Source organism: Polistes dominula, unplaced genomic scaffold (assembly GCF_049000335.1).
Source record: "Polistes dominula isolate Pdom_NZ unplaced genomic scaffold, Pdom_raw_medaka contig_37, whole genome shotgun sequence".
Taxonomy (NCBI): Eukaryota; Metazoa; Arthropoda; class Insecta; order Hymenoptera; family Vespidae; genus Polistes; species Polistes dominula.
The window spans coordinates 5,027,204-5,051,712 of record NW_028301169.1 but is presented as its reverse complement, the minus strand read 5'-3'; the positions used below and the strand labels follow the sequence as shown (position 1 = coordinate 5,051,712).

The following is a 24,509-nucleotide window of genomic DNA, read 5'->3' as shown; positions in this document are numbered from 1 at the left end:
TGATAAGTAAAAATGTCTAGTAGGACTAGAAAAATGAGCACCCGAAATAAAAACTAATATCAAGTATCACTCAACACATGGGAGTGCAAAAGGTTAATACAAGCAATCGATAGTACGTCGAAAAAAACATTAACCTAGGGGATACAATAACAATTAAAGTTTGAAACAAGCTATTTTCCATACGATGCATAATGTATCTTATTGATATTCCAAAACTTATTCATTCGAGTATAAGAGAAAGAGAGAGAGAAAGAGAAATAAATTCGATTTTCGATAGAATGATTTTACGCATAGTAGATAATACAATAAAAGTTAAATTATTTATAAAATAATATAAGATGGAATAATATTATAAAATAAATTTGATTTTTATATTCCGTAGAATAAAATGAATGAACGAACGAATAACAATAAATATTTGTATATGTTGTTGAAATAAAATGTGAAAAAACTTCTCTCACGTGAGACTGACATAACGAATGAAAAATGGCGATATAATCGAAACGTAAACTCATCTTTCGTTAAGAAAGATCTTGAACTACTTGCAAGAAGTTGATACGACTTGACGAACATGACGGGAGACCAATTTCGCGTCCTCCGTTTCATCGCTGACGAAGTCAAAACTGAAGGATATAACTACGTTTAACTTACGTATGTATTGTGTATATATATACGTGTATGCATAGGACTCAGTTATGCGGTTAATGTGTGCACTTAAACGCATAAATGCGTAGACAGGAGGAAGGAAACGTCAGCGTAACTCCATTTCCCACAGGTAGACGTACCTCCACGCCTCTTAACAGGCGTGTCGCGTGGAAAGCCAAGCGATTCTCAGTCTGCGGCCTTGTCAACGGCGGCTCCTTGCTTCAGATCCAACTTCAAACACGTACTCCATGTATTTCCGTTCGGAAAAAAGGAGTCCAAGGGAGGGGAGTTTATGGTTAAAACACATATATAGACGGATCATCGCAATGTCATCCGTGCAGTTCGTTCCGACGGGTCACGTTTTTCCTAGTCTTCTTTACTTCAAATTCAACCCTTTTTTTGTTCTTCTTCTTCTTATAAAATGAAGTTATTTTTACTCGTAAGTCCTTTTTTTATTAATTGTATTTATTTATTTAACATGTACTATCAAGAGTTAGCTGTCATACAAAATATTTTGAGGAAAAAAATAAATGGATTTAGGTCACTTTAAAAATAGACGGCTCAAATATTTGTGGTATTTTTTTATTAAATCGTTTTTTTTTAATTTCATGATTCTATATGTTGTGATTTAAAATCGTTCTAGTGAGTAATCAAATTTTATTTGAAAAGTAATATAATTTAGTTGAAAAAGGAATATACAATGAATAGTCGAAGAATCCGATTCGTTGATGGGTGTAATTTTATCGATTTCATCGAGATTTCATCGATTTTGAATCCTCGTATTTTTTTTTAACATCCGTTTTCGTTAAAAAAAAGAATTAATTTAAACGAAGTTTTCTCGTAATTTCATTAAAATTTAAAAGAATAATGCTCGATTCGGGAGCGAGATTAAAACGCCTTAATTATTATGATTAGATTAAAGATGATTACATTTTCGTGATGATTAAAGTTTCGATATATCGTTTGTGTTAGACTCGCGAAAGAGAATAATTTGCTAAGGGATAAAAGAAAGGCCATTAATCTTACGAACCATCAAATAATTTTAGTATAATAGCAGGGATATTGTTCTATATATTAAATTGAATTTAGCTATGATCTCATTGTTTTTCATAATACTTTCAATCGTACTTAGGGGTTTAGAAAATCGAGCAAAAAAATAAATTGATAATTATTACGTTAAACATTGCATTGATAAAATTATCTTCGAAGTTACGTATATGTGTAAAGTGTGCCAGAAAAAAAAGAAGAATTAATTCATTATCTAAAAAAATAAACATCTCTTAAACTAATATTTGTCATATCTAAAATAGAAAGTGGCCAGTTGTAGATAACTTACTCTTTAACGATTTGCTGATAGATAATATATAATTTTATCTAGATAAAATAATTATTTCCTTTTTTTCCAATGTATGTATTATTGGTTTTACATATAATTAATTTATATTAATTTATATATTCAGTTTCTGTGAAAAAAGCATCGTAAAGAAAGTTTCTCAAATTCATAAAAGGAAAAATGATAAAGGCAATATTAATTTAAATATTAATAGAAAAAAACAATTTTACAAATTTATTCTAATTTAGATTAATTTCTCCTCAAAGTCATTTTACAAATTATTCGCGTGCTAGGGATTATTATCGTATCTTCTTTTTGTATCTTACCGTTGAAAATTGTTGTACGTGTATTATTGTGTCGGTGCTTGACACTGATGGCACATAGGTACGTAATAAACAAGGTAATTACATTTCATTTTTGTTCTCTTGTCAAGAAAGATATACATATATATCATATATGTATATATGTGTACATACAAGTAATAGCGTGCAATTGTGATTACTTGTGGGTTCACGATACGTTATTTGATTGTCTTATATTATTCTAAAATTTCAATTAATTATCTTCGTATTTATAGGTAATATATCTTGCTGGATTGATCGTGTTATGTAGCAGTGCTATAGAATTTTCGAATCCAAAGTTATCGACAAAACTTTCTCCCGTAAATGATGCGAGTGCTACGAAGGACTTGGACACAGCAGCAAGTGATCGGAGTAAGCTATGTATATTATAATATAATATTATATCTTATTCATATTTCATCAGTTGTATCACGTCATTATATTCATTGTATCTGTGAATGGAATTTTATTATGATTTATAGAAAAATTGAAAGGAAATGTAGTAATTTATTTATTAATTTATTTCTTCCATATATGTAAAATATTCTTCTCATGTCAGTAATATAATTAATTAAAAGGATAATATTACCAGCTCTAGATTATATTATACCAATATTGATAAAAGGATTGCTATATGGACTAAAGTATATACTAGGAAAATCCTTTGAAATCGAATGAATCATTGCACGCTTGTCGATGATTTAATTCTATGATTAGACAAATGAGCGAACTGAAAGCGTCCATTAGATTTGCGCATAATGTTACCTACCAGAAGACCTTCGACAAGCACGTTACATTAGCATCCCATTATCTAGAATATACAGCATTTTTTTATTTACGATAATAACCGTTCGACGTCTTGGAGCGTGAGAACGTTAACGACACAAATCTTTAACATTCACATTGCAAACATATTTTTATGTACATATACGAGTATATTTTAACAATAGCACAAGTTCATTTTACTCATCCAAGTTCGCACGATTGAATGTTACCGGTTAATGGTCTTAACCTTTTGTTTAATGATATTGTGCGAAACTAATGATATGTTTTACGAGTCAGACATATAAATAAAATATATATTAGATATACATCAGATGTAATATATGGGATCATAGTTCTATTTTTGTTCAAATGCATTTACTTTACATCGAACATTTTTCTTTATAATCGTTGTTAGGTTATTAACGAATTAAACTTTTATTTTAAAATTAGCACCGAAGATTTTACGAAGAACTTTGTTTTAGAAAACACTAAATTTCTTTTCGTCCCATAACGTAAGCTACCACGTTTTGCTACCATAGAGGACTACTGGTAGGATGATTGTCCTGTATATCCTGATTTTTAAACGCCTAGACAGCAATTGCGCGAGCAGAGTAATTTATTGACCGAATAAAAGCATACATTGCCTAAATTGATTCTTTTTTTAAGTTCTTCATTAATTTCGTTCATCTGGTTTATGATCGATCCTAAATACCCAAAGTTGCTGACCCATTCAAAAATTTTATCCCGAACGACCAAAGTTCCAGTATTAGGCATATTCTGAATTCTATCGGTGACCATATATTTGGTTTTTTCCACGCTTATTAATGCTTTTAAAAAAGCATTAATTAATACGGTAATTATTTATATGAAATTAATACTGATATCCTTGATGATGTTAATGAAAGTAAAGATACATTATTTTTTATAAGAAAACGTGTCGAACGATGAATTATTAAAGATGATAACGAAGATGATGACAATACGAGTCATCGATTATCTTATACAATTCCGTATATATGATCTAAAAACATAGACGGATTTCTGCCACAAAAATAATATTAAATACGAGTTTTAGTAAGTTAGATGTTTTCTATGAAATATTCGATAATATATTTTAGAAAATTGTTCGTCACTGTAATGAATCATTATGTGGGTCAAATTATAAACGATTAAATAGGAAAAGAAAAAACTCTATATGATTTGAATACTCATAAAGACTTTTAACGAGTTTGCTTTGAATATTCGGTGCGATATGATTTTCTCACTGATTATGAGTATGGCATGTATCGTCGCGAATTAAATTAAAATATTCAGAGAAAAGGAATTTATCATGAAATTCTTTAATTCTTTTAAATATTCTGTAAAAATAAGTATCTTTCATAATTTATACGTTGCTTATTGCCAAATGATTATCTTTAGTATGTACTTACTTTGATTGCAGCGTTTTTAATTGGTAAAGAGTATAGTCAGCCAGGATATGGAGGATACGGAAATTACCCTGGATCTATATACGGACCAGGATATCGTGGTACAAGTGTAACACCAGGATATAGAGGTTATCCAATTGGTAGCCCAGGGGGTATAATTGGTGGTGGACACACTGGGTAAGCATAGGAAAAACGTGCATACTTCTTATAATTATTTAATTAATTTTTTCATTCGCGTTTCCTGTTTATACGTAAATTAATGGTTTTTTCTTAATTAATATAGCCCAAGTTGAGAATATGTTTATTTTTAGATATGGCTATTACGGGAATAGTGGATATAATCCTTATTATAATTATGGTGGATATGGTGGATACGGTGGATATGGTAGTTCCGGTGGATATGGTGGATATGGAAGTATTGGTGGGTATGGAACTTTAGGAATTGGAGGTTATGATGATTCTTATCTTGGATATGCTGGTAATGGTCGTTACGGTGGTCAAGGTCTTGATGGATATGGAGGTTACGGCTCCAGTGGTTATGGTGGATCTTATGGTTCTACATATGGAATTAGAAACAATTATGATCCTTATGGTTATCGTAGTAACAATTACGGTAGTTATGCTGGTTACCCTTCCGGATATCGAGGTTACTCTTAAAAAATTTATGAATTTAATATATAATATATGTAAAACTAATACACACACATAAAATTGTTAGTTATTTTTTATATGTATTTTATAACACTCTAATGATATTAAAATATTAAAAGCCCTTCTTTATCATGATAATGTTCCTTATATTTGAATAGTAATTACATACTTAATTAACAAACGATTCAGGTAAATATTAACACGAAATACAAATAAGAAATGAGAAATATTTAATAAAAAGAAATAAAAGTATTAGCGACGATAACACAATAATTATGTCATAATATCAAATGTAATATATTTGTACTTAATAAATATGTTGTATCTAATTGTGCAATTTTCATACAGATATCAATTCAATAAAAACATCTTTTTGTATATAAATAACTAAATCTAAAATTATAAATAACGTTGCTTCATACGCATATATGTATATTAATTAATGTTTGTTTATCAACATGCATTTGCATACATGTTTAAAAATATAGTCAAGCGCATTGATACATGTATGACTGAAGTTGTATATGGCCTGTGGAATAACTTCATTATCGTGTATTTTTTAAAAACATGAACAAAGTACCTCGTAAATGAAAATATGTATTTAAGCATTCTATTCATTAGATAGGATTGTGTTTCAAAATATTTAAAGTAAAAAGTAATTGCAAAAAAAAAATGGTCACTCTGACAAAAATATTAATCTACAAACGGCTTATATGTTTCTTGATGTTCCATGCACAAACAATCATAGTTAGTCGTTGAATGTATAAATATGTACATGAGTTGATCAGTCGACATGCATTCTTAAAGATCATGTACATTAGGTCATGTTTAAGTTTCAATACCATCAAATCGATCATTTATAAGCTGACCTGCAGCTGGCAAATGGGCAATTTCAATATCCCATATTTCATTTTTACAGGAGCGAATATTTCTTATCCCCGGTAAAAAAAATATTAATTTTGTATGTTATTATTAGTAGATATAATTTAACTAGATCCTTCAAACTATTTTTCTGCTTCTGATTTTTCTCCTTTCAGGGACGGCTTTAACTGGAACATTTAAAAATCCAAGATTGGCCTGACTCAAAATATCCTTTAAATTTTCGATATTATTAAGCTGATCCAAACCAATAAGCTTTGTTTCGATATTTCCACCTGATGTGTTACATGCGTTGCATGCGTATGGAACGGATGTTGCTGAGGGATACATGAGCTTTATTTTATAATTATTTACTTTGTTATTGGGACAGTACGGTACGAAAATGACAGGGATGAATCCAAGCTGACCAATGAGAGGAGTGGTTGCTGTACTACTAGTAGTATCGTGTTCTTTATACGAATCAACTAAATAACAAGGACAAGCTTGTGGATTTGATTCTACTGATGATGAAAATGATTTAACATTGATTGGATGTGGTGGTTGAACTCCTGTCGCAGTGATACCATGATCCGCTCGTTCTTCTTCGGACGATGTATTTACCTGCTTTATGAATTCAACAGTTCGGTCTTCGGGGGAATCAATATTTTCTCCTGTTTCGTTTTCTTCGTGTTTATCGAATTTCGTATGCACTATAAGTCGACTTCCTTGATGGTCTATTTTATAAGGTTGATTTTGTGGGCCTTTAATAATGTCTTGAAATTCATAAGAATGATTAGCAAGATATTGAAATTCTTTTCGATAGTGTTTCTGATGATTAACAGGTACTTGTTCAAAATTTGCTTCTGGTTCTTCTCCTTGGCTAGTATCCTCTGTTACCTCGTATCGACCATTTTGTTTACTTTCAGTTCTTAATCCGTAAGGCTTAATGTTTGCATCGGTAGTTTCATGTTTTTCTAAATTATCTGTCTGATTTTTTGAGAAAGTATATTTTAGATGATCTGATGTTTTCAATGTATCATGCATTAATGAATTAATTGCTTTTGCATTATGGCTGATATTTTCTTGATAAATATCAAATTCATTAAAATGTTCATACTTCTGCATTTTAAATCTACTGTGATCAATATCAACGATTTCGCTTACTTTGATAGGGGATGAAATTCCTGACAATTCACCGTTATTTATCGCACTGGTAAAATTGGAATTTGATTTTAAAAATGATTTAAAATTCATTTGTTTTGGAAAACCAGTTTCTATCGATAGATTAGTATTCATAGATGTATAAGATTTTGGGCTTAAAATTTTCACAGGATTACGATATCGCGATTGTCCGGGTAGAATTGTACCTGGATAATATTTTGGATCCCCAGGCCAAGGCCCATCAGGTCCTGGAGATCCAGTTGGCCATGGACCATCAGGACCTGGTTCACCTTCACCGCCAACATCTCCAATATCACCTATGTCACCAATAGGTCCTATTGAACCAACAGGGCCCTCGGGACTATTGGGATAAGAAGGATATCCACCTCGAATTGGATGACCTACAAAAATATATAAAAATTTATAAAATTTTACTTTATTTAATTTGAAAATACATATGCGTCATTATGATCTATGTCCAATTAAAATAATCTAATCAAAATTATAAACATAAATGTGGATCCTAATGAATTCAATAAGCCCAGAAACAATGTATAATCTTAGATTTCTAAAATAAGTGTGAAAAATAAATATAATACATACTTGGCCTTCTAAGAAGTGTGTTTTCCAGTTTTTCGGTAAGTTTAAATAAGCCTGTTCTTCTGCTTGTTACCGAAATGCTGGGATAAGTTGATGGATAACTAGGAGTTACAGGATAGTTTGCGTGTGATGGTAATGGTTGTCGATAGTCTGATATATTCTGTTCTTTAAGAGTACCTGATGTGCCAAGATATTCCATATGTTGTTTTCTTCCAGAATCATCAAGGTGTTTAGAAAAGTCTGATTTATTTAGAGAAATCCTTGTTCTGTCGTGCTCATCAGTTCCTATTTTCTTAAAAGGTACAATAGTCTCAGGTATGACTGAATATCCAGAATATGATTCTGCTTTTGATATGCCACGATGTATAGAAGTATCTTGTTCATTTGATATATTAGAAATATCTACTTGATCAGAGTATTCTGGTTTTTGTTGAGTTCTTGATAGGGCAGACTGCCCGGGAGTGTCTAAAGTATTAGTAGTACTTGGTGCAAAAAGTTTTTCATTAGTTCTTACTTTCTGAAAAGGTAGAACAGCTTCAGGTATGATTGAATATCCAGAATATGATTCCATTTTCGATATATCATGGTGTTTAGAAGTATCTTGTCCACTTGATATATTAGAAGTTTCTTTTACACTAGAGTATTCAGATTTAGGTTGTATTTTAGATGAGCCAGATTGCTCAGAAATGTGTACACTACTAGAAGGATTTGTTGCGGTATTTTTGACATATTGTCCAGGATATTTTGGTCTACCTGGAAACCTATAGGTTCCTGGTTCACTTGGCTCCTCAGGACGGGATTGTGTTTCTGATGTTCTTGAATGTTCAGTAAAGCATGGATTCCTTGGATTATCAGAAGAATCTGGTGCAACAAATTGTTCAAAAGAACTTTCTTTATTTGAAGAGGAAGACGCATCCGGTATGACAGAGTATCTAGAATATGATTCTATTTTCGATATATCATGGTGTTTAGAAATATCTTGTCCACTTGATATATCAGAAGTTTCTTTTACACTAGAGTATTCAGATTTAGGTTGTATTTTAGATGAGCCAGATTGCTCAGAAATGTGTACACTACTAGAAGGATTTGTTGCGGTATTTTTGACATATTGTCCAGGATATTTTGGTCTACCTGGAAACCTATAGGCTCCTGGTTCACTCGGCTTCTCAGGACGGGATTGTATTTCTGGTGTTTCAGTACTAAAAGTCTCTGGTGTACTAGAATGTTCAAAAGTTGATGTTCTTTCTATTGTATTTGCAATGTTTGAAGATGATTGTTTCCCAGGGTATAGAGGATGCGGTAGTGGTTTTGGTGATGTTTTCGCTGGTATTTTTGCAATATCAGGAGCCGAATTCATGCTGGAGTACACTGGTCGGAATGATGTTCCTGGTGTTCTCAAACTTGTAGTAACTGGTAAATTTTCGTGGGTTCCTGCAATATCATGAATGCATTATAGTGTTACATTTATTTATTCCGTATTCAATATTATGTCTTATATTCTATGATGACAATGAGTATCTACCTATATTTAAGTGTTTTCTCGTTAATGAATGTTTTGTGTTTTCGGTCTGTCAAGAGACCGTTAGTCAGAAAAGTTATCGTTTTCTGCGGAGTTAAAATTTTCAGGACTAATTGATTGTGTTATTTCGTCATCACTGTCTAAAAATCTAGGGAAATCGGTGATTGAACGTAATTTTCTTTTAAGAATTCATTTATTGTACCACTAGATTCTTGTGAGTTGGTTGTGAACGGTGAACGGTCGTGAACGGTTTTATTTTCTTTACAATCAATTTCAAATTCTTGTATATCAGGAGTTAATGGATTTTCTGGAGTAAGTATTGAAATCAAATCTGAATCTTGAATTCTGCAAGGGCTTTTTATGGGAGATAATAGATCAGGAACCCTCGCTATGTCTAAGTATTGGTAAGAAAATGGTTCTTGTTCATGTTCTGTTACAATGTCAGGAGACGGTGATCTGTTATCAATAATAGATGATGATTGTATGGCTAAGTTATTAGAAGAAGTGCCTGGCTGTTCAGAAATATCAAGTTTTGTCTGTTCGTCAAATTTTGTAGGACTTGATGACTGTTTTGAGTTCTTTACTTGATAATATATGTTAATAGGAATACTACAAATAATTGATGGTTTAGGTGGAATTACGGTTGGTGAAAGTGGTGAGTCTTCTGATGTACCTGATTGTGATGTTTCTTTTTCAGGATTACTTTGTCCACTTGAAGTATCCGAAGTATTTAATGTATCAAGGGTAGAAGAATGTGATGCCTTATTTTCATCAGAATTGTCTCGATTATTTTGAGTATTTAAAGTTTCTTTTGTATCAGAGTTTTCTGGTGTATCAGCGTATACAGGTTGTTGTAATATTTTTGGTGTTTTCGGGGTTCCTGAGCTTCCAGAAGTTCTTGGTGTGCCAGGGTCTCTAAGATGCGATGGTGTTTCTGTTGAACTTGGAGTACCAGCAATGTCTTCTTTACCTGGGGTACTAAAAATCCCGGATGTGCTAGGATATGTAGGGTGCAATGGAGTTCCTATTATTCCTGGAACGTTAGAGATTCCAGATTTTTTAGGTGAGTTAGGTATATTAAAAGTTCTAGGAAATTCTGGTTTATCAGAAATATCAAAATTGTTTGGTGGAGAAGAATATACAGGTTGTGATGGTTTTTCTATAATAATAGGAGTTCTTGATGTGCCGCTGTATGGAGGTTGGAATGGTTTCCCAGGAGTGACGAATGTTCCAGATGTGCTAGGATATTCTGGATAAAATGACTTTTTTGGTAAGTCTGGAGTATTAACAATCAGTGGTCTTGCTGGTTCTCTAGGAAATCCAGGATGTGACGGAGTTTTTTGTACTTCCGGAATGTCAGGAACTCTTGGTCTTCCTGGGATTTTCGGAGTGCTAAGAATTTCTGGTATGACCGGTTTTTCAGGGTATTCAGAATGCGATGGTGTTCTATGTGTTTCTGGAATGTCAGGAATTCTTGGTCTTCCTGGGATTTTCGGAGTGCTAGGAATTTCTGGTATGACCGGTTTTTCAGGGTATTCAGGATGCGATGGTGTTCTATGTGTTTCCGGAATGTCAGGAATTCTTGGTTTTCCTGGGATTTTCGGAGTGCTAGGAATTTCTGGTATAACCGGTTTTTCAGGGTATTCAGAATGCGATGGTGTTCTATGTGTTTCCGGAATGTCAGGAACTCTTGGTCTTCCTGGGATTTTCGGAGTGCTAGGAATTTCTGGTATGACCGGTTTTTCAGGGTATTCAGAATGCGATGGTGTTCTATGTGTTTCTGGAATGTCAGGAATTCTTGGTCTTCCTGGGATTTTCGGAGTGCTAGGAATTTCTGGTATGACCGGTTTTTCAGGGTATTCAGAATGCGATGGTGTTCTATGTGTTTCTGGAATGTCAGGAATTCTTGGTCTTCCTGGGATTTTCGGAGTGCTAGGAATATCTGGTATGACCGGTTTTTCAGGGTATTCAGGATGCGATGGTGTTCTATGTGTTTCCGGTATTTCTGATTCTTTTGGAATGACAGGTTTTTTTGGCGATGTTGGAATGCTAGGATGTTGTGGTCCTCGTGGAACAGCTGGAATTTCTGGTTTTTCAGGATGTATAGGCCGAAATGGCCTTTCTGCTGTGCCCGGAATGACGGGGTGTTTCGATGTTTCAGGAATTCCTGGAGTCTTAGATGCTGCAGTTCCAAAAAGAAAATTATAAAATTATTTAAATAATATTAATAATTATATCTAGATCGTGTTAGTTTTCAATTTTCTTACTTCCATGGTCTGGGAGTGGTATGATATTGGGATTACTATTCGTCTCTTCGAATTGTGCACATATGGGTGGAAAATGTAAATTATTCCAATCAGTTAGAATGCCCTGATGATGATTATGATGATGATGATCATCGTTATCATTTTTGTCCGATTGGCTATCCTCATGATGTTCGTGTTCATGAAAAAATAATTCGACATGTTGCCCAGGCTTGACTACTCTGTATCCCCATCCATCACTTATGTAAAATGTTGTTTTTAATTTTCCTAAAGGATCCACATAGCCATAACATCCATATGTAACGTCGTCCGGTCCGTGTTCTTCGTAATGAAATTGTCCATTAGGACTCACCTTATAACCGTAGTTATATACATCTGGTCAAAAATGTTTTTAACTTTAATTTGATCAATTAAAAGACATAATAATTAATTTATAATTGTGATGATTAATTTCATTATGTTTCTTTATTTTTTGCTATTTTTACTTACTCGAATAAAAATTTTGTTTCAAATATTGAGCCTTGTGTTCATCGTTGATGTCGAAAATCAATTCTGTGCCTTTCTTTTTATCTTCTAACTGTACGAACTGCGACACTACAGTGGTAGTAACCTTAAGAAAGTACAATTTTATTTAATCTTTAACCTATTCACTGCCAGAAAAATTAGAAGAGTCTTGTCCTAAGTGCTAAAATTTTTATTTTTTAAATAAACATTTAATTTCTTATGTAATAATATTCTAATAATATTAAGTTACAAATATACTACCTGTATAGTATGTGTTTTTTAAACAAAATATTGTTATATACAATTCTCGTTCATTCTTTCTAATAATTCCAAACTTAAACTGAAATAAACTTATTCCGTGACCAATTGTAATAAGTTCTTATTTGTAGCGCAAACTACAAGATATCTCGTAATCGTCAATCTTTATATATACGCTTAATACAAGATCACTATCCATTCACTGGTTTGCAGTGAATTGGTTAAATGTTCAATTAATCCGTTCAAATCTAGCGAATTAGAGTTTTTATTAACCCTTTTTCTCCGGAATGCTTGTGACAAAATGTGATCGCTGTGAGCGGAGCGTGTTACTGAGTAGTTGACACTGAGGTACGAAATGTTAGGAATCGTATTAGAAGTTGTTTTTTGTTCTCTTAATTTAACAATGATATTTGTTATATTTATTAATATCATTTTACTTTTTAAAATATACAAATTTATAAAAAATTATAGTTTATTTTTAACCTTTTAATCACTATTATATATTATATATAAATTGCTGGTATATATGTTCTAAAGAAGACTTAAACAGTGTATCGTTAAAATAAAAAATATAATATCATCTTGTTAATAATAGTGTTTTATTTTATGATAGTCAATTGTTTGAGGCATTCAGGTTGCATGATACTCGATTAATAAAAGTATCTTATGTAAAGTATGAAATAAATGTATATGTACGCTCTTCGTACCCTAGTGTCAACTTTTCTGAAGCGTATAGATACGCTTTTCGTATGTGAATGGTCATTCTTCTATATAATTATTCACGTTAGCTTTCGATAATCAACGTATTATTCAAAATGATTATCAAATTGATAAGAACTTTTCATTTGGTGCTATCACTAAACACATAACTTTATATTTCTCTTTGAGAACGATAAAACTCTTATCGTGACGTTCGATCTCCTGACGTATATGACGGAACACCAAGGTGAAGGGAAAGTCAGTTTGTTAAAAAAGCCTATGTATTTCAATACCGCTCGACTTGTATACATATACGCGAGCATCCTTCATTTTTCAGACTCATTCATTTGGTTTAATGTCAGTTCCTTTTACGTTACGACATTTAGCGAGCAGTGAGAGTAACGTTGATACTTCACGTAACACTTTCCACAAGATTTCGATCTTTCTTTCCGATGCAAATTTTACCGCGAACAAAACCCGCGTTTTGTTGACGATATATAAGATGAATTAATTTACGTTTAAAGACAATTTCACGAAATAAGTACTTTTTTCCTATTTTTTTTTGTATTTACTAGAAAATTTTGTTTTTTTACGAGAGTAAATTTAATATCCATTTGTTGGTCATCAATGTATAACGTGATATCATAGGTCATTGAAATTGACACATGTTCGCCTCGTCGAATAATATCGTTTAAATAATATCTTTCACGACTGATGATCTCAGTGATTCTGTTGTTCCACCTACGAAAAGGGAAAGTAAAATCCCCTTAAGGATACGGACACGTTCCCAGGGCCAGAAACGTTGAGCCAGACATTGAAAATGTGGGTAGACTATGTTAGATTGGAATGAGAAAATATTTAAAATTTCTTTATATTAGATAAAAATGGGTTATTGTTTTTATTTGAATACGATCCTTTCTTTCTTTTATCGCAAAAATCGTATACCATTAATGAGGAAGCGTCATCTTATATCATCGAGAAGTCAATGATCGCTATATTATACGTTTATCCAATAAGGAGAAATAGACGGACCCAATATCACGTGCTACTCCGCGTGACTACTTAGACGTAGTTATTAATTACGTTAATATTATGTTACGTAAAATATATATGTATTTATAAGAGCATTGAACAAGTATTTTTAGATAAATTAATCAATCTTTAAATTGTTACATTATCTTCGATTTTAGTTTGTTAGTAAATGTATGCGTTTATTTACACGAAATTATTTATATTAGTTTATATAGTTTTTTTGAAGTTTATTTATTATTAGTTTATATAGTTTCTTTAGAATGGGAGTGATCTGAAAAATAAATAAACGCGGTCGGTCAGGAAACGCAGCTATGAAACGGCTGCTATACTAAATAATGAGAGAAAAAGAGACAAACACATAGAATTGAACCTGCGAAAGAATGAGACGAAATATAGCTATACAGTTTTTCCTATTTTCGGTCTCCTCTTTATGCTATGCTTCGTAGTTATCGCTCCTGGTTGTATATGTGTGTGTTTGTGTGAAACTGCATACTACAAAGTGTGGACAGATATAATTTCGATACTAAACCTGTTTGTAGGTAGGAGCGATAGAAGGGTAGAAGAATAAACAGAGATAAGCACGTAGATATGCGACAAAAATATAAGGTCCAAACGAACCGACGGTCGAAATAAAGAAAGAAGGTGCGTAGTCTGTTTTTTTTTTTACCAAACGTGTCATTTCTTTTCTATTTAAAAATGTTTCTATTGTATTGAAAAATTAATATTAAATTATTATTGTCTGCAATATTTTACAAAAAAATGAAATGATTATCAGATACATCACAGAAAAAGAATTAGAGAACACTGTAGAATACATTAGGAGCAGCTGACAAATTCCATTCAAAAGCAAGTAAATTACTGTCACATTTTAAGTCGCATATAAGAAAATTATATTATTAATTGTAATATTTGCGTATTTAAGAAACTTATACTAATGTTTCAATAAAATAAAAACATTTTTAAGATGTTGAACGCCCAGCGTGAATTGGTGGAGCTTACCACGGAGCTGAAATTTGAGACTCGTAGTGTACACAGTTCGATAAGCTGAGAGAGCGATACGATTCAATGCATTTTTTAGATTTTTCGTTGTTCAGATCTTTATTTAGACGAGAGTATTTAGAAAGATAAGTTTGTGGTTAAAGAATAAAGACAAGACACGTTATAAGTGATAAAGGGTCTCGAAGTGTGGTAGGCTATAGAGTTGAGAAAACATTTCTATTGAATATCTCTATTAGATCTCTCATTACATCTGTACCAGATCCTTTGTTCAGTCCAGCAGTATTTTCCATATGTTTTTCATAATATCTTTATTTCGTCATTCCTAAAATGTTTGTTAGACAGCGGAAAAATATAGATGAAAACGAGAAATTGAAAACCATCCTAACAAATAAAATTTTATACCTGAGTTTCACAAAAAGGATATTCTATATTTACTTAGTTTACGACGCATTATATTTTCCTCGATAAAGTGTACTTTTTATCAGCTATTCCACCAAGAGACCATACCAGTGATCTTTATAATATATGGTAATAATATTATATTAAATAAATCCTACAATTATCTTATTCTTGAAACTGTGCATTCGTCTCATTCTCTCGAAACTTAGATTTTTGAAGGTTTCACTTCTAACACGTGTGATCTACACACATGTTTTTTTTTACGGAAGTTGACCTTTCGATGACCTCAAAAACCGGATCTACCTTTTTCTTTCTCTTTCTCTTTCTCTTTATTTAATACTATCTTAATTATTCACAAACAAATCTACCGGTCAAATCACCAAAGTCGTATCGATTCGAGCATCGGAAAAGACGAATCGACGCATCATCTTTTAGTGAAAGTTTTGACCGAGTTGTGTAACGGAATAAACCGTTGATATTGCCGTCGGCTCTTGTAGAGGCCAAGAGCGTTTCTTCCATGATCGTTTGTCTCTTTCGGACAACCACTTTTGGGTTCTGATTTCTTCAAAGAAACCTATCTTTACTCGTTTCTTTTGAAAACTTGAACTAATTCTTTGGAACTTCAATATACTTCTACTTGATCCTAATAAATTTATTATCATACAATCTAAGAGAGAATAAAAAGAGAATAAAATAAACAAGAAAAAGAAAAAGAAAAAGAATCTCTGATGATCGGTGAACTTCGACTATCCTACGTATCTTTTTGTTTGTTCTTTATTTTTATTTTTTTATGAGATAGACATGTTAGCGTTATAGATTTATTGTATTATTCACTTTTCATACTTTTTATCATTCTGTATTAATAAAGTTCTCTTTTTAAAGAGAGAAATGATATTAAACGCGATATCAAAATTTAATTTAACTTTACTTTTGTGAAATGAATTTTTTCGACCTGTTGTTAAATTGATATATTCAATTAAACTTTATACACATCTAATTATACTTTTGACCCAAAATGACTTATGTAGCTTACATTGTTTTTAATTTTTCATGTACAATTAGAATTTATTAGCAATTATTTCATAAAAAGCATCAATAGTACTACATGAAAGCATTAACTAAAAACCATACTTTTCCCAAATTTAATTTTTACCATTAAACATTTGTTTGACAAGCAGTAACTCAAATTATCATAAATGATAATGAGTGACTTTTGGTTAAACACAAACGATATATAGAATAAATTTACATCGAACAAGTTATGGAAAGTAATTCTAACTACGTAATCAATCACCAACTAGGAATCGATAGAACCTTGGAAAAGTTTATTGTCGGTTTGTTGCAACAGCGAAAATAAAAGGTTTATTGCAAGAAAGAAAGCTGGTTTTACAGAATGCAGAAGAATTCATTGTCAGACCCTATGAGCGATAATAATAAGAAGAATCATGTTTGTGGTTTCGCGGTTTTTCATTATTAAATAGCGAGAATAATTAACTGAATGTCGGTCTTACATTTGATTCAAATAAAAAAGAATTTTACGTTTGCTAGTTGATGTAATGCAAAAAATAGTTATTCGCACTTTATGTGGTACGCGTTAAATAAATTAATTTCAACCTCACGCGGTCCTTTAATTTATTGCTCATTTATAACTTTACAACCCACTATTCGATTCCATTTAATGTAAGATTATTTCGAAAGTATTATACCTATTTGTAAGCTATAATAATCGATCAATTTAAAATCCCTTATATTTTACGAGATTCTACCTAGTGTAATTTAGGGATCTAGTTATTAAGAATTATACCAATTTATTGCGTGGAAACTGTTACAAATTGCCACTTATGTTAGTTATTTTATTAGTTTTTATCAAAGTTACTCGTAATGAACGGTGGTAGCTATGGGGAGAGATGCTTTCGTGCAGAACTAATTAACTGTTTGTAAGCTTCGTATTTAACCGGCCGTATCGTGCCGTTAAACGTTGCATTTCTCTCTCTCTCACTCTCTTTCTTTCTTTCTTTTATTTTTCTTTCTTTCTTTTTCTTGAATATGTAAACAGTACAAACGGGATTGCGTCGAGTGATAGCCTCTTGGAAGATTTGAGGATAAAAAGATCTGACGATTTGACCGGTAGTCGTAGATCATTCTTGATTTTTCAATGGAAGACGTTTCGTTTATATAGACATCATTGTAACGCGTTGTAAATACTTATGTTAGTTACTATTGTAAATAGAACTCTGATAATTAGATACTATCAAATTGAAAAGAATTTTTAAATTTATATTTAAATTTTATTCTATTCACATAGATGATATTCATTTTTTGTATCTCGTATCTTTTATCATTGACGTTTTTATTTTTTACGTGAAAAGCAAAAACTAAATGAAAAAAAAATACAAACAAAAAGAGAAAAGATAACAGATGAATGATTAAAACTAAAATTTATCTGTCTACCGTATCGGCTTATTTCGCGATATAGGGAAAATCCAATATTTCTTCTGCTAGTGGATTTGTATAACTTTTAATAGTCCGTTTAGATAAGCGATTGAAACGTTCGAAAATATGAAAACGGAAGGTCTATTTCTATTTTTATTGTCAATTATTTTCTTGACAAAATGGTTGATTAAAAATTTTTCTCCTTTAGTTCGAGACTTTAGAAAAGAAAAAAAAGAAAAGAGTTCTTATACAATAATGAACATTTGCTACATCTCGGTATGAAAATATTTATTCCAAGAGATAATATTATCTTTCAAAACGGAAAAAAGTAGAGAACTAATTGTAAGAATAAAAGAAAATTATGAGTTTGAGGAATTATCGCGATTAAGCTAGAAGATGTTAGATGACTGATAGTAGAAGTTCAAGGCTTAAGAAGTACAAATATAGAACTGTTTTCTTCTATATAGTATGTATACACATAACCGACACGTTTATATCTGGCCTTTATGACATTGCTCCGATACGCCTCGTCGGAGAATCATGAATGAAATGTAGTGCAGCTGTGTTGCTCAGATGAATGGAAGTCAAGATCAATGAAAACTGACGCTCGCTTTCACGATTATTCGCTTCTACGATTCCTCATTTCCCATTCAGTGAAATATTCTATGAATATGCATTTTCATGCATCATTACGTATAATTGATTAAATTTTCTATTATTCTTTCTCTATTATTTGGTTAGTAATTTTATTCATTAATTATAAGTATTTTGACTAATAAATTATCGTTAAGTATGAATATTTTGTATAGGTGTAAATAGTTAAGCGTTAGTATTAAATTTTATTGTTTATTTGATATTATATATAAATTTCCAATTAAATAAATTTATTATTAATAATATACATCTTAAGAAGCGTTATTTTTCCTACAACAATTTAATGTAAAAATCAAATAAGAATGTTATTATTCAAGAAGAAAGTGTATAAAAATATTTTTTTAAAAAAGACAGTAAGTGCAGATTTGATTTTTTTATATTGAAATAAGAAAATGAAAAACAGCAGTAGGTAGAACGTGGAAACGGGGTCGTTGTTTCTATCACTAACTCTTCGTAACATTGATTTTTACGATTTTCTATTTGTAGTTGAATCGACATGCTTTGTCGATTTCGCAATCCTTTGGAATTTCGTCACGCGAATCAGTACGCGTATGTACCGGCATAGATCTAAGCACGTGTCGTTGCTATATTTGCCTTTGTAATTCAAATCGTTCGAATATTACTAGAACTAGAAAGTAAAAACTTTTATATTATTTTACTTTTACTCTATTTTCAAGAACTCTTCGAAGTATTTCATTCCTGTTTGGAATATATATATATATATATATATATATATATATATATATATATATATATATATATAAATCTAGAGAGAAACAGAGAGAGAGAGAGAGAGAGAGAGAGAGAGAGAGAAAGGAAGAAAATATCCTGCACTTTCATAGAAGAAAGAATGAGAAAGAATATCCTACACTTTCTTGAAAAAAATAAAAAAAAACAAAACAAGAAATACGTTTACGTTTCGATTGGTGATCACTGATCGTTACGCGCACTACAGAAACTGTTCAATTTTTCTTCCCACATATGAAATGAAATTACACTTGATTTCAAATCGTAGTAGTAGTAGTAGTAGTATGACTTCATCCAAGTTGAAGTTTACGTAGAGTTAGGGACGTACCAGGGTGAAGAAAGCCAATGTCGCAGGGTTAAGGCACATCTTAGGAAGCATTTTTCCGAATATCCTGCTGAGAGTCTCCTGTCGAGGGTTCTGTTGAGAATCCTGGAGTGTTGTTGATTCCTGTTATTGGCAAGGCATCCTTCGTCCTGGTAGTTGCGCCGTTATTAAAGGCGACCTCTCAGCCTCGGCGAAAGATGATCTTATGTTAGTGAATTAGTACGCAGTATGTGTGTATCAGCCGAACTGAAAGACTGAAGTCGTCGCCAGTCGAAGAAGCCTTTTATACAGGGTGGGGGTCTTCTACCAGGCCAACCGTCCAACTTGATACCCATCCTCCTTGTATATCCTCTCTTTTTTCCATTCTTTTGCTTCCACCTCCGTTTTACTTCACTCTTTAGTACTTTTTTCGTCTTCTTTCGTTTTTTTCACCTTCACGCGTAGTACACTCTAGTTGTCCTCCAAAGAAATTATTTTAACAATATATAGGAGCAAAGTTAATGCTCAATGCGTACAATCTTTGTACAATACATAAATGTATTATACTTTTTTAATATTTATCCTTTTTTATTGCTTAATAACTTAACTTAATTCGAGAATACTGTTGTAGTCGCTAAACTTATTTTTATTTGAACGTATTTGAACTTATTTTTATTTGGTGTATTCGATAAATCATCAAATAATATTTCATCTTGATCTTTTCTTTATTTCCATTTTGTTATTTTTTTAGAATTACGATCTATTTTGTAAAATAATTAAAAAATTATAATCTCATAAATTAATACGAGGACTTTTAAATAACAATATGTTGTACAACTATCATACACTTTATAAAGTATGATAGCTATTGGTGTAATAGCAATACCAATCTATTATTATATTTTCTACTATTTTGGAATTTTGATATACATTTATTTCGTTAATCATTTTTTTATAAAAATATGCAAGGCTTGGTTGTCTTGGTAACGTAGCAGGAACATTCATTTAATTTTAATTTTTTGAGTTGTCGACACGTGTGTATAAATTTATATAATAATATAAATAAATATTAAAACCAGATATATCGTAACCCAACCATAACGTTCGGTTATATACGAGATATTTCGTGATCCGTACGCAATGTGTTAACATTTTACAGTTCTCTAATTCTGTACTGTATTCTTTTTTTTCTTTGCTATTTATTATCAAATCGCATCGTCGTATCCCTCTAAATTAGTTGAATTTTATTGTCTCATATCTCATATAATTTTTGTTTCTTTTTAGGCATCTTAGCAAAGTTAGTATATCAATTAGCAAGTAAGTACGGACCTGACGATCTATCAAGTTAATAAGTGTTTTAATGTTATATAGAATTGCATAAAAAGTATAAAAAGTTATCCTTGAAATATTATCCTATTGGCTAAATCTTTGCTAATTCTCGTTATGTTTCCCAGTGAGATAAGACGGTATATATTTAGATGCGTTTCATTGTTATCTCGTGAGAAATTACGAAGGAATTACTTTATGATTCTTATTAAAAATCGAATTTTTGAATTCGTTCTTTTTTGTCGACACAAAGCTATTACACGATTGATCGAGTTATTGGCTTTTTATTTTGTTCTCACCCTTCAAATGAGAGTGCATCCTTTACGGAACTAATATTCTTAGAGAGCTATTACCTTTAACTGGGGAAAAAAATTTTTTTTATTTAAAGAAGCCTTTTAGAACGTTGCTACTTTGTAATATCTCAATTAAACGTGAAATGCTTTTTAATGATCGATAAAATTCGATTAATTATAATACCATCTATGGTAGTCGAGCCTTCGATGTTCAGATTCTCACATTTATTTCTATCAAAGATAGATTCATTCTTGGAATTCGATTTATTCCCATGAAATATTTGTATTATTAATAGAACAAATGTTGGTAGCACGTTAAATGGAAATGAACAGACTGTTTTGCAATGATCATACGATGTTAAATTTCTTAGGCAGTATACCAAACGGATGGAATTACCATCCGTCAAGGCCATCAGTATTTTTGCGACTACGTAATTAGTGGGTTTGCTAATGTCACCTAGTTAGTTTTTTCTCCCCTTGGTAAGTTGGAAATTGGAGATAAGAGGAAATAGCTAACGTTGTCTTTTGGATTAGAAAAAGAAAAAAAAGAAAACAGGAAAGGAAGAAGAAGAGGAATAAAAATGTGAAAAGTATAAAAGCTTATTTCATGTTACATGACCGAAGTTTAAAGCGTAAACCTTGACTTTAGAATTGGTCCTAGAAGATAATCGGATATCTCTAGTGCAACTGAAACTTGAGAAAAAGATCACGTTAAAAAGTTAGTCGGAAAAAGTTGTGCTAGTTTTTCTGTTATTCCCCTTGTGCACCTCGATGTATTTCGCATTCTGTTGGTGTACGTATTGTAGAAATCCTTTATTATTACTGACGTCACTTAACTTATATATATATATATATATATATATATATATATATATATATTTTATGTTTTAAGAAAATCTCTGTAAGTTAAGTGTTCAAGTGATTCATGTGTCGAGCTTATTCGAAATATCTGCAATGAAATATTTTCGAGGAAACATTCATTTAACTTGAGCTATTGTAACATCTACTTTATTCGCCACGGAAGGCTTCTAATTGAACGAGATTTAATGATCATGCCGTAAAAGGTTTACAACGAAAGGTCGTAGATATATATTTTTCTTTAAGTTTTCCCAGAGACTTACCTAATAGGAATTAAAGATGATACAAGAGAACATTGACTTATATAAGAAACCTTGTATTCTGTAATATATACATTTTGATTAATAGCATTTACCCTATTTGGTCTTCGTTCTTCTATCATTTTGATAAAGAACAAAGAAAATAATGTTTATTATTTACGTTTGTAATAATGCTTATTGAGAAGAATTATTTTTTGATAAAATGAAGGAAAAAAATCCTGAATATATTTTTCAAAGGATTCAATTTTTATTTTAAAATCATCCTCCTATTCAAATGATAAAAATTTTATTCGATGAAAAAACAAATTATAATCGTTCATGGAATGATCATGGAATGATGGATGAACGTTCATGCTGTTATTTCGTGTGATCCTTTGTTATAATTTTTTCATGAAAATTTAATTTTGATGGCGAGAACAATAAAAACGAATATGAGTGAAAAATTGATCACGATGTTAATATCTAAATTAATGTTTGTTTTGCTCAAACGTGTTCTTCGATATCTTGATATTTCGCGTTCAATGAAATTTATGATGATATGCGATAACGTTTAACTGTGAAAAGGGTAAATGGAAGAGAAGAGAAATAGACGAGTATTATTTTTCATAGTTATTTTATCTTTCATTAGATGGGAGTTAATTCTCGGAGAGGACTCTGATTTCTGTTGTTTGATTTTTATCCTTGAAAAGAAGAATAAGAAAAAAGCTTTTAAACAATCTCATATTTAGAAAAATTTGAATATGTCTCATTTTTTACGTGACCTATTTTTTCTATTTTATTATTATAAATTATTCTCTCTTCTAAAGATTAAATTTCATTTTAATATGTTATGTACTACATGTGCCTGATAATGAATTTAAGCTACTTGAAAAACTCGATTGCTATTGGTGATAAAAACAAATGTGTCATATAAAAGTTACTTGATTTTAAAGATTTCATAATCTCATGTTAATAATTGTTTTAAGAAATATACGTGTAGAGAACATATGGAGGTGAACTCCATTTTGAAAAAATTATACGATATATTTTTCTATGTATCATTTAATAAGACACGTTTAAAATCCTGTACAACAATCACTTAAAAACTAATTAAATAGGAAAAAAATTATTGGCATGAGATTATATCACATTTGAAATCAAATAAGTTTCACCTGAGATATTTTTTTTTTTTCATTAGTAGAAATCGAGTAATTTGGGTGATCAATTTTAAATACTTCATCCTTCTATTTATACATTATTTAGATTTTTAGATAATCTTTGATCCGCATTCCGTGTATATCTATTCGTTAAATGTTAATGTCAGCTTAAGCTGATCCAAAATTGTCGAAAGAAAGTGTATTAAAATTGGCGAAAGACTTTCGACGATCGGATTTAAACTTTCCTTTTCGTGAAATCTATCTTACGTTACGACATATTTAAATGGAATCATCACTCGAATGATTCTAAATAGATCCGACAAATTATATGCGTATACGCATAACTGTATCATACCTATTGATCCATAAATCACGTAAGTGGGTGATATCCGTAAGTCAATTAGCCTGTAAGATACTTATTTTACGGTTTTACTCAAAACGTTTCTAATTTTTTTTATAGAGTACTGTTTACACATGTATGTGTGTACATACTGTGTATATAATTCTAATAATATGGAAAAATTTAATATTGGTACTTTTCTATCGTAAACTATTTCCACTGTGATTAACATACGATTTATATCGATAGAAGTGTCTATACGAGTGTCAAAAACAAAATAAAAAAATACAGTTTCAGTTAAAATATTGTTCTTGCGAGAAGGTTAAGATTGTCCCATCAAATAGGTGGATGTGTACATCTTCCGATTTATTTTTAAAAAATTAATATAATTCGCCGAAATTAGAAATATTTTATAATTTTAATCGTTCGTCGAAATTAACATACTTGAAATAAATCAATAAATTTATTGTACAAATTGTTTTTATTTGAATATTTTATAATTATCCTGGAAGAAAAGTAAACTTTAATCGAAAGGAATAAGAAGAAGATATGACGACACATCATTGACGTTGTATCGTTTTTCAAGTGAATGGTAAATGTAAAAAAACGTAAACGAATGAAATAAGATATTCACGTAGTCTCGTATTTGAAATTGATACTTGGTTAAAAAAAAAGATGAAAGAACATCCTCTTATCAAAGATC

General features: G+C 31.1%; 2 protein-coding genes across 5 annotated transcripts; one reads left to right on the top strand and one right to left on the bottom strand.

Moving 5' to 3' along the window:
- The first annotated feature begins 408 nt into the window (after nucleotides 1-408).
- On the top strand, nucleotides 409-5,491 carry LOC107067012 (uncharacterized). Of its 2 annotated transcripts, XM_015322147.2 has the most exons (5): nucleotides 409-651; nucleotides 776-1,084; nucleotides 2,556-2,691; nucleotides 4,526-4,688; nucleotides 4,823-5,491. In XM_015322147.2, the coding sequence occupies exons 2-5, from the start codon at nucleotides 1,067-1,069 to the stop codon at nucleotides 5,166-5,168; spliced, it is 663 nt and encodes a 220-aa protein (XP_015177633.1). In that variant the 5' UTR covers nucleotides 409-651; nucleotides 776-1,066; the 3' UTR covers nucleotides 5,169-5,491. The 2 variants fall into 2 exon arrangements, with proteins under 2 accessions (XP_015177633.1, XP_089035349.1); XM_089179223.1 differs by having other exon boundaries at nucleotides 409-1,084.
- LOC107067009 (uncharacterized) lies at nucleotides 5,370-19,888 on the bottom strand. 3 transcript variants are annotated; one of them, XM_089179218.1, is made up of 7 exons: nucleotides 19,618-19,887; nucleotides 12,054-12,174; nucleotides 11,568-11,939; nucleotides 9,974-11,482; nucleotides 7,785-9,212; nucleotides 6,642-7,582; nucleotides 5,370-6,211 (listed from the first exon to the last, which is right to left on the bottom strand). In XM_089179218.1, the coding sequence occupies exons 1-7, from the start codon at nucleotides 19,666-19,668 to the stop codon at nucleotides 6,167-6,169; spliced, it is 4,467 nt and encodes a 1,488-aa protein (XP_089035344.1). In that variant the 5' UTR covers nucleotides 19,669-19,887; the 3' UTR covers nucleotides 5,370-6,166. The 3 variants fall into 3 exon arrangements, with proteins under 3 accessions (XP_089035344.1, XP_089035341.1, XP_089035342.1); XM_089179215.1 differs by having other exon boundaries at nucleotides 5,370-7,582; nucleotides 19,618-19,888; XM_089179216.1 differs by having other exon boundaries at nucleotides 5,370-7,582; nucleotides 7,959-9,212; nucleotides 19,618-19,888.
- Nucleotides 19,889-24,509: the final 4,621 nt, after the last annotated feature.

Bases quoted from the DNA above. Each gene is read 5' to 3' on its own strand.
- LOC107067012 (XM_015322147.2), top strand. The intron at 2,692-4,525 runs GTAAGCTATGTA...CTTTGATTGCAG, and splicing joins CACAGCAGCAAGTGATCGGA to CGTTTTTAATTGGTAAAGAG. The intron at 4,689-4,822 runs GTAAGCATAGGA...GTTTATTTTTAG, and splicing joins ATTGGTGGTGGACACACTGG to ATATGGCTATTACGGGAATA.
- LOC107067009 (XM_089179215.1), bottom strand. From the start codon at position 19,668: ATGCTTCCTAAGATGTGCCTTAACCCTGCGACATTGGCTTTCTTCACC. The intron at 12,175-19,617 runs GTACGTCCCTAA...TACTTTCTTAAG, and splicing joins CATTGGCTTTCTTCACCCTG to GTTACTACCACTGTAGTGTC. The intron at 11,483-11,567 runs GTAAGAAAATTG...TTGGAACTGCAG, and splicing joins ACCACTCCCAGACCATGGAA to CATCTAAGACTCCAGGAATT.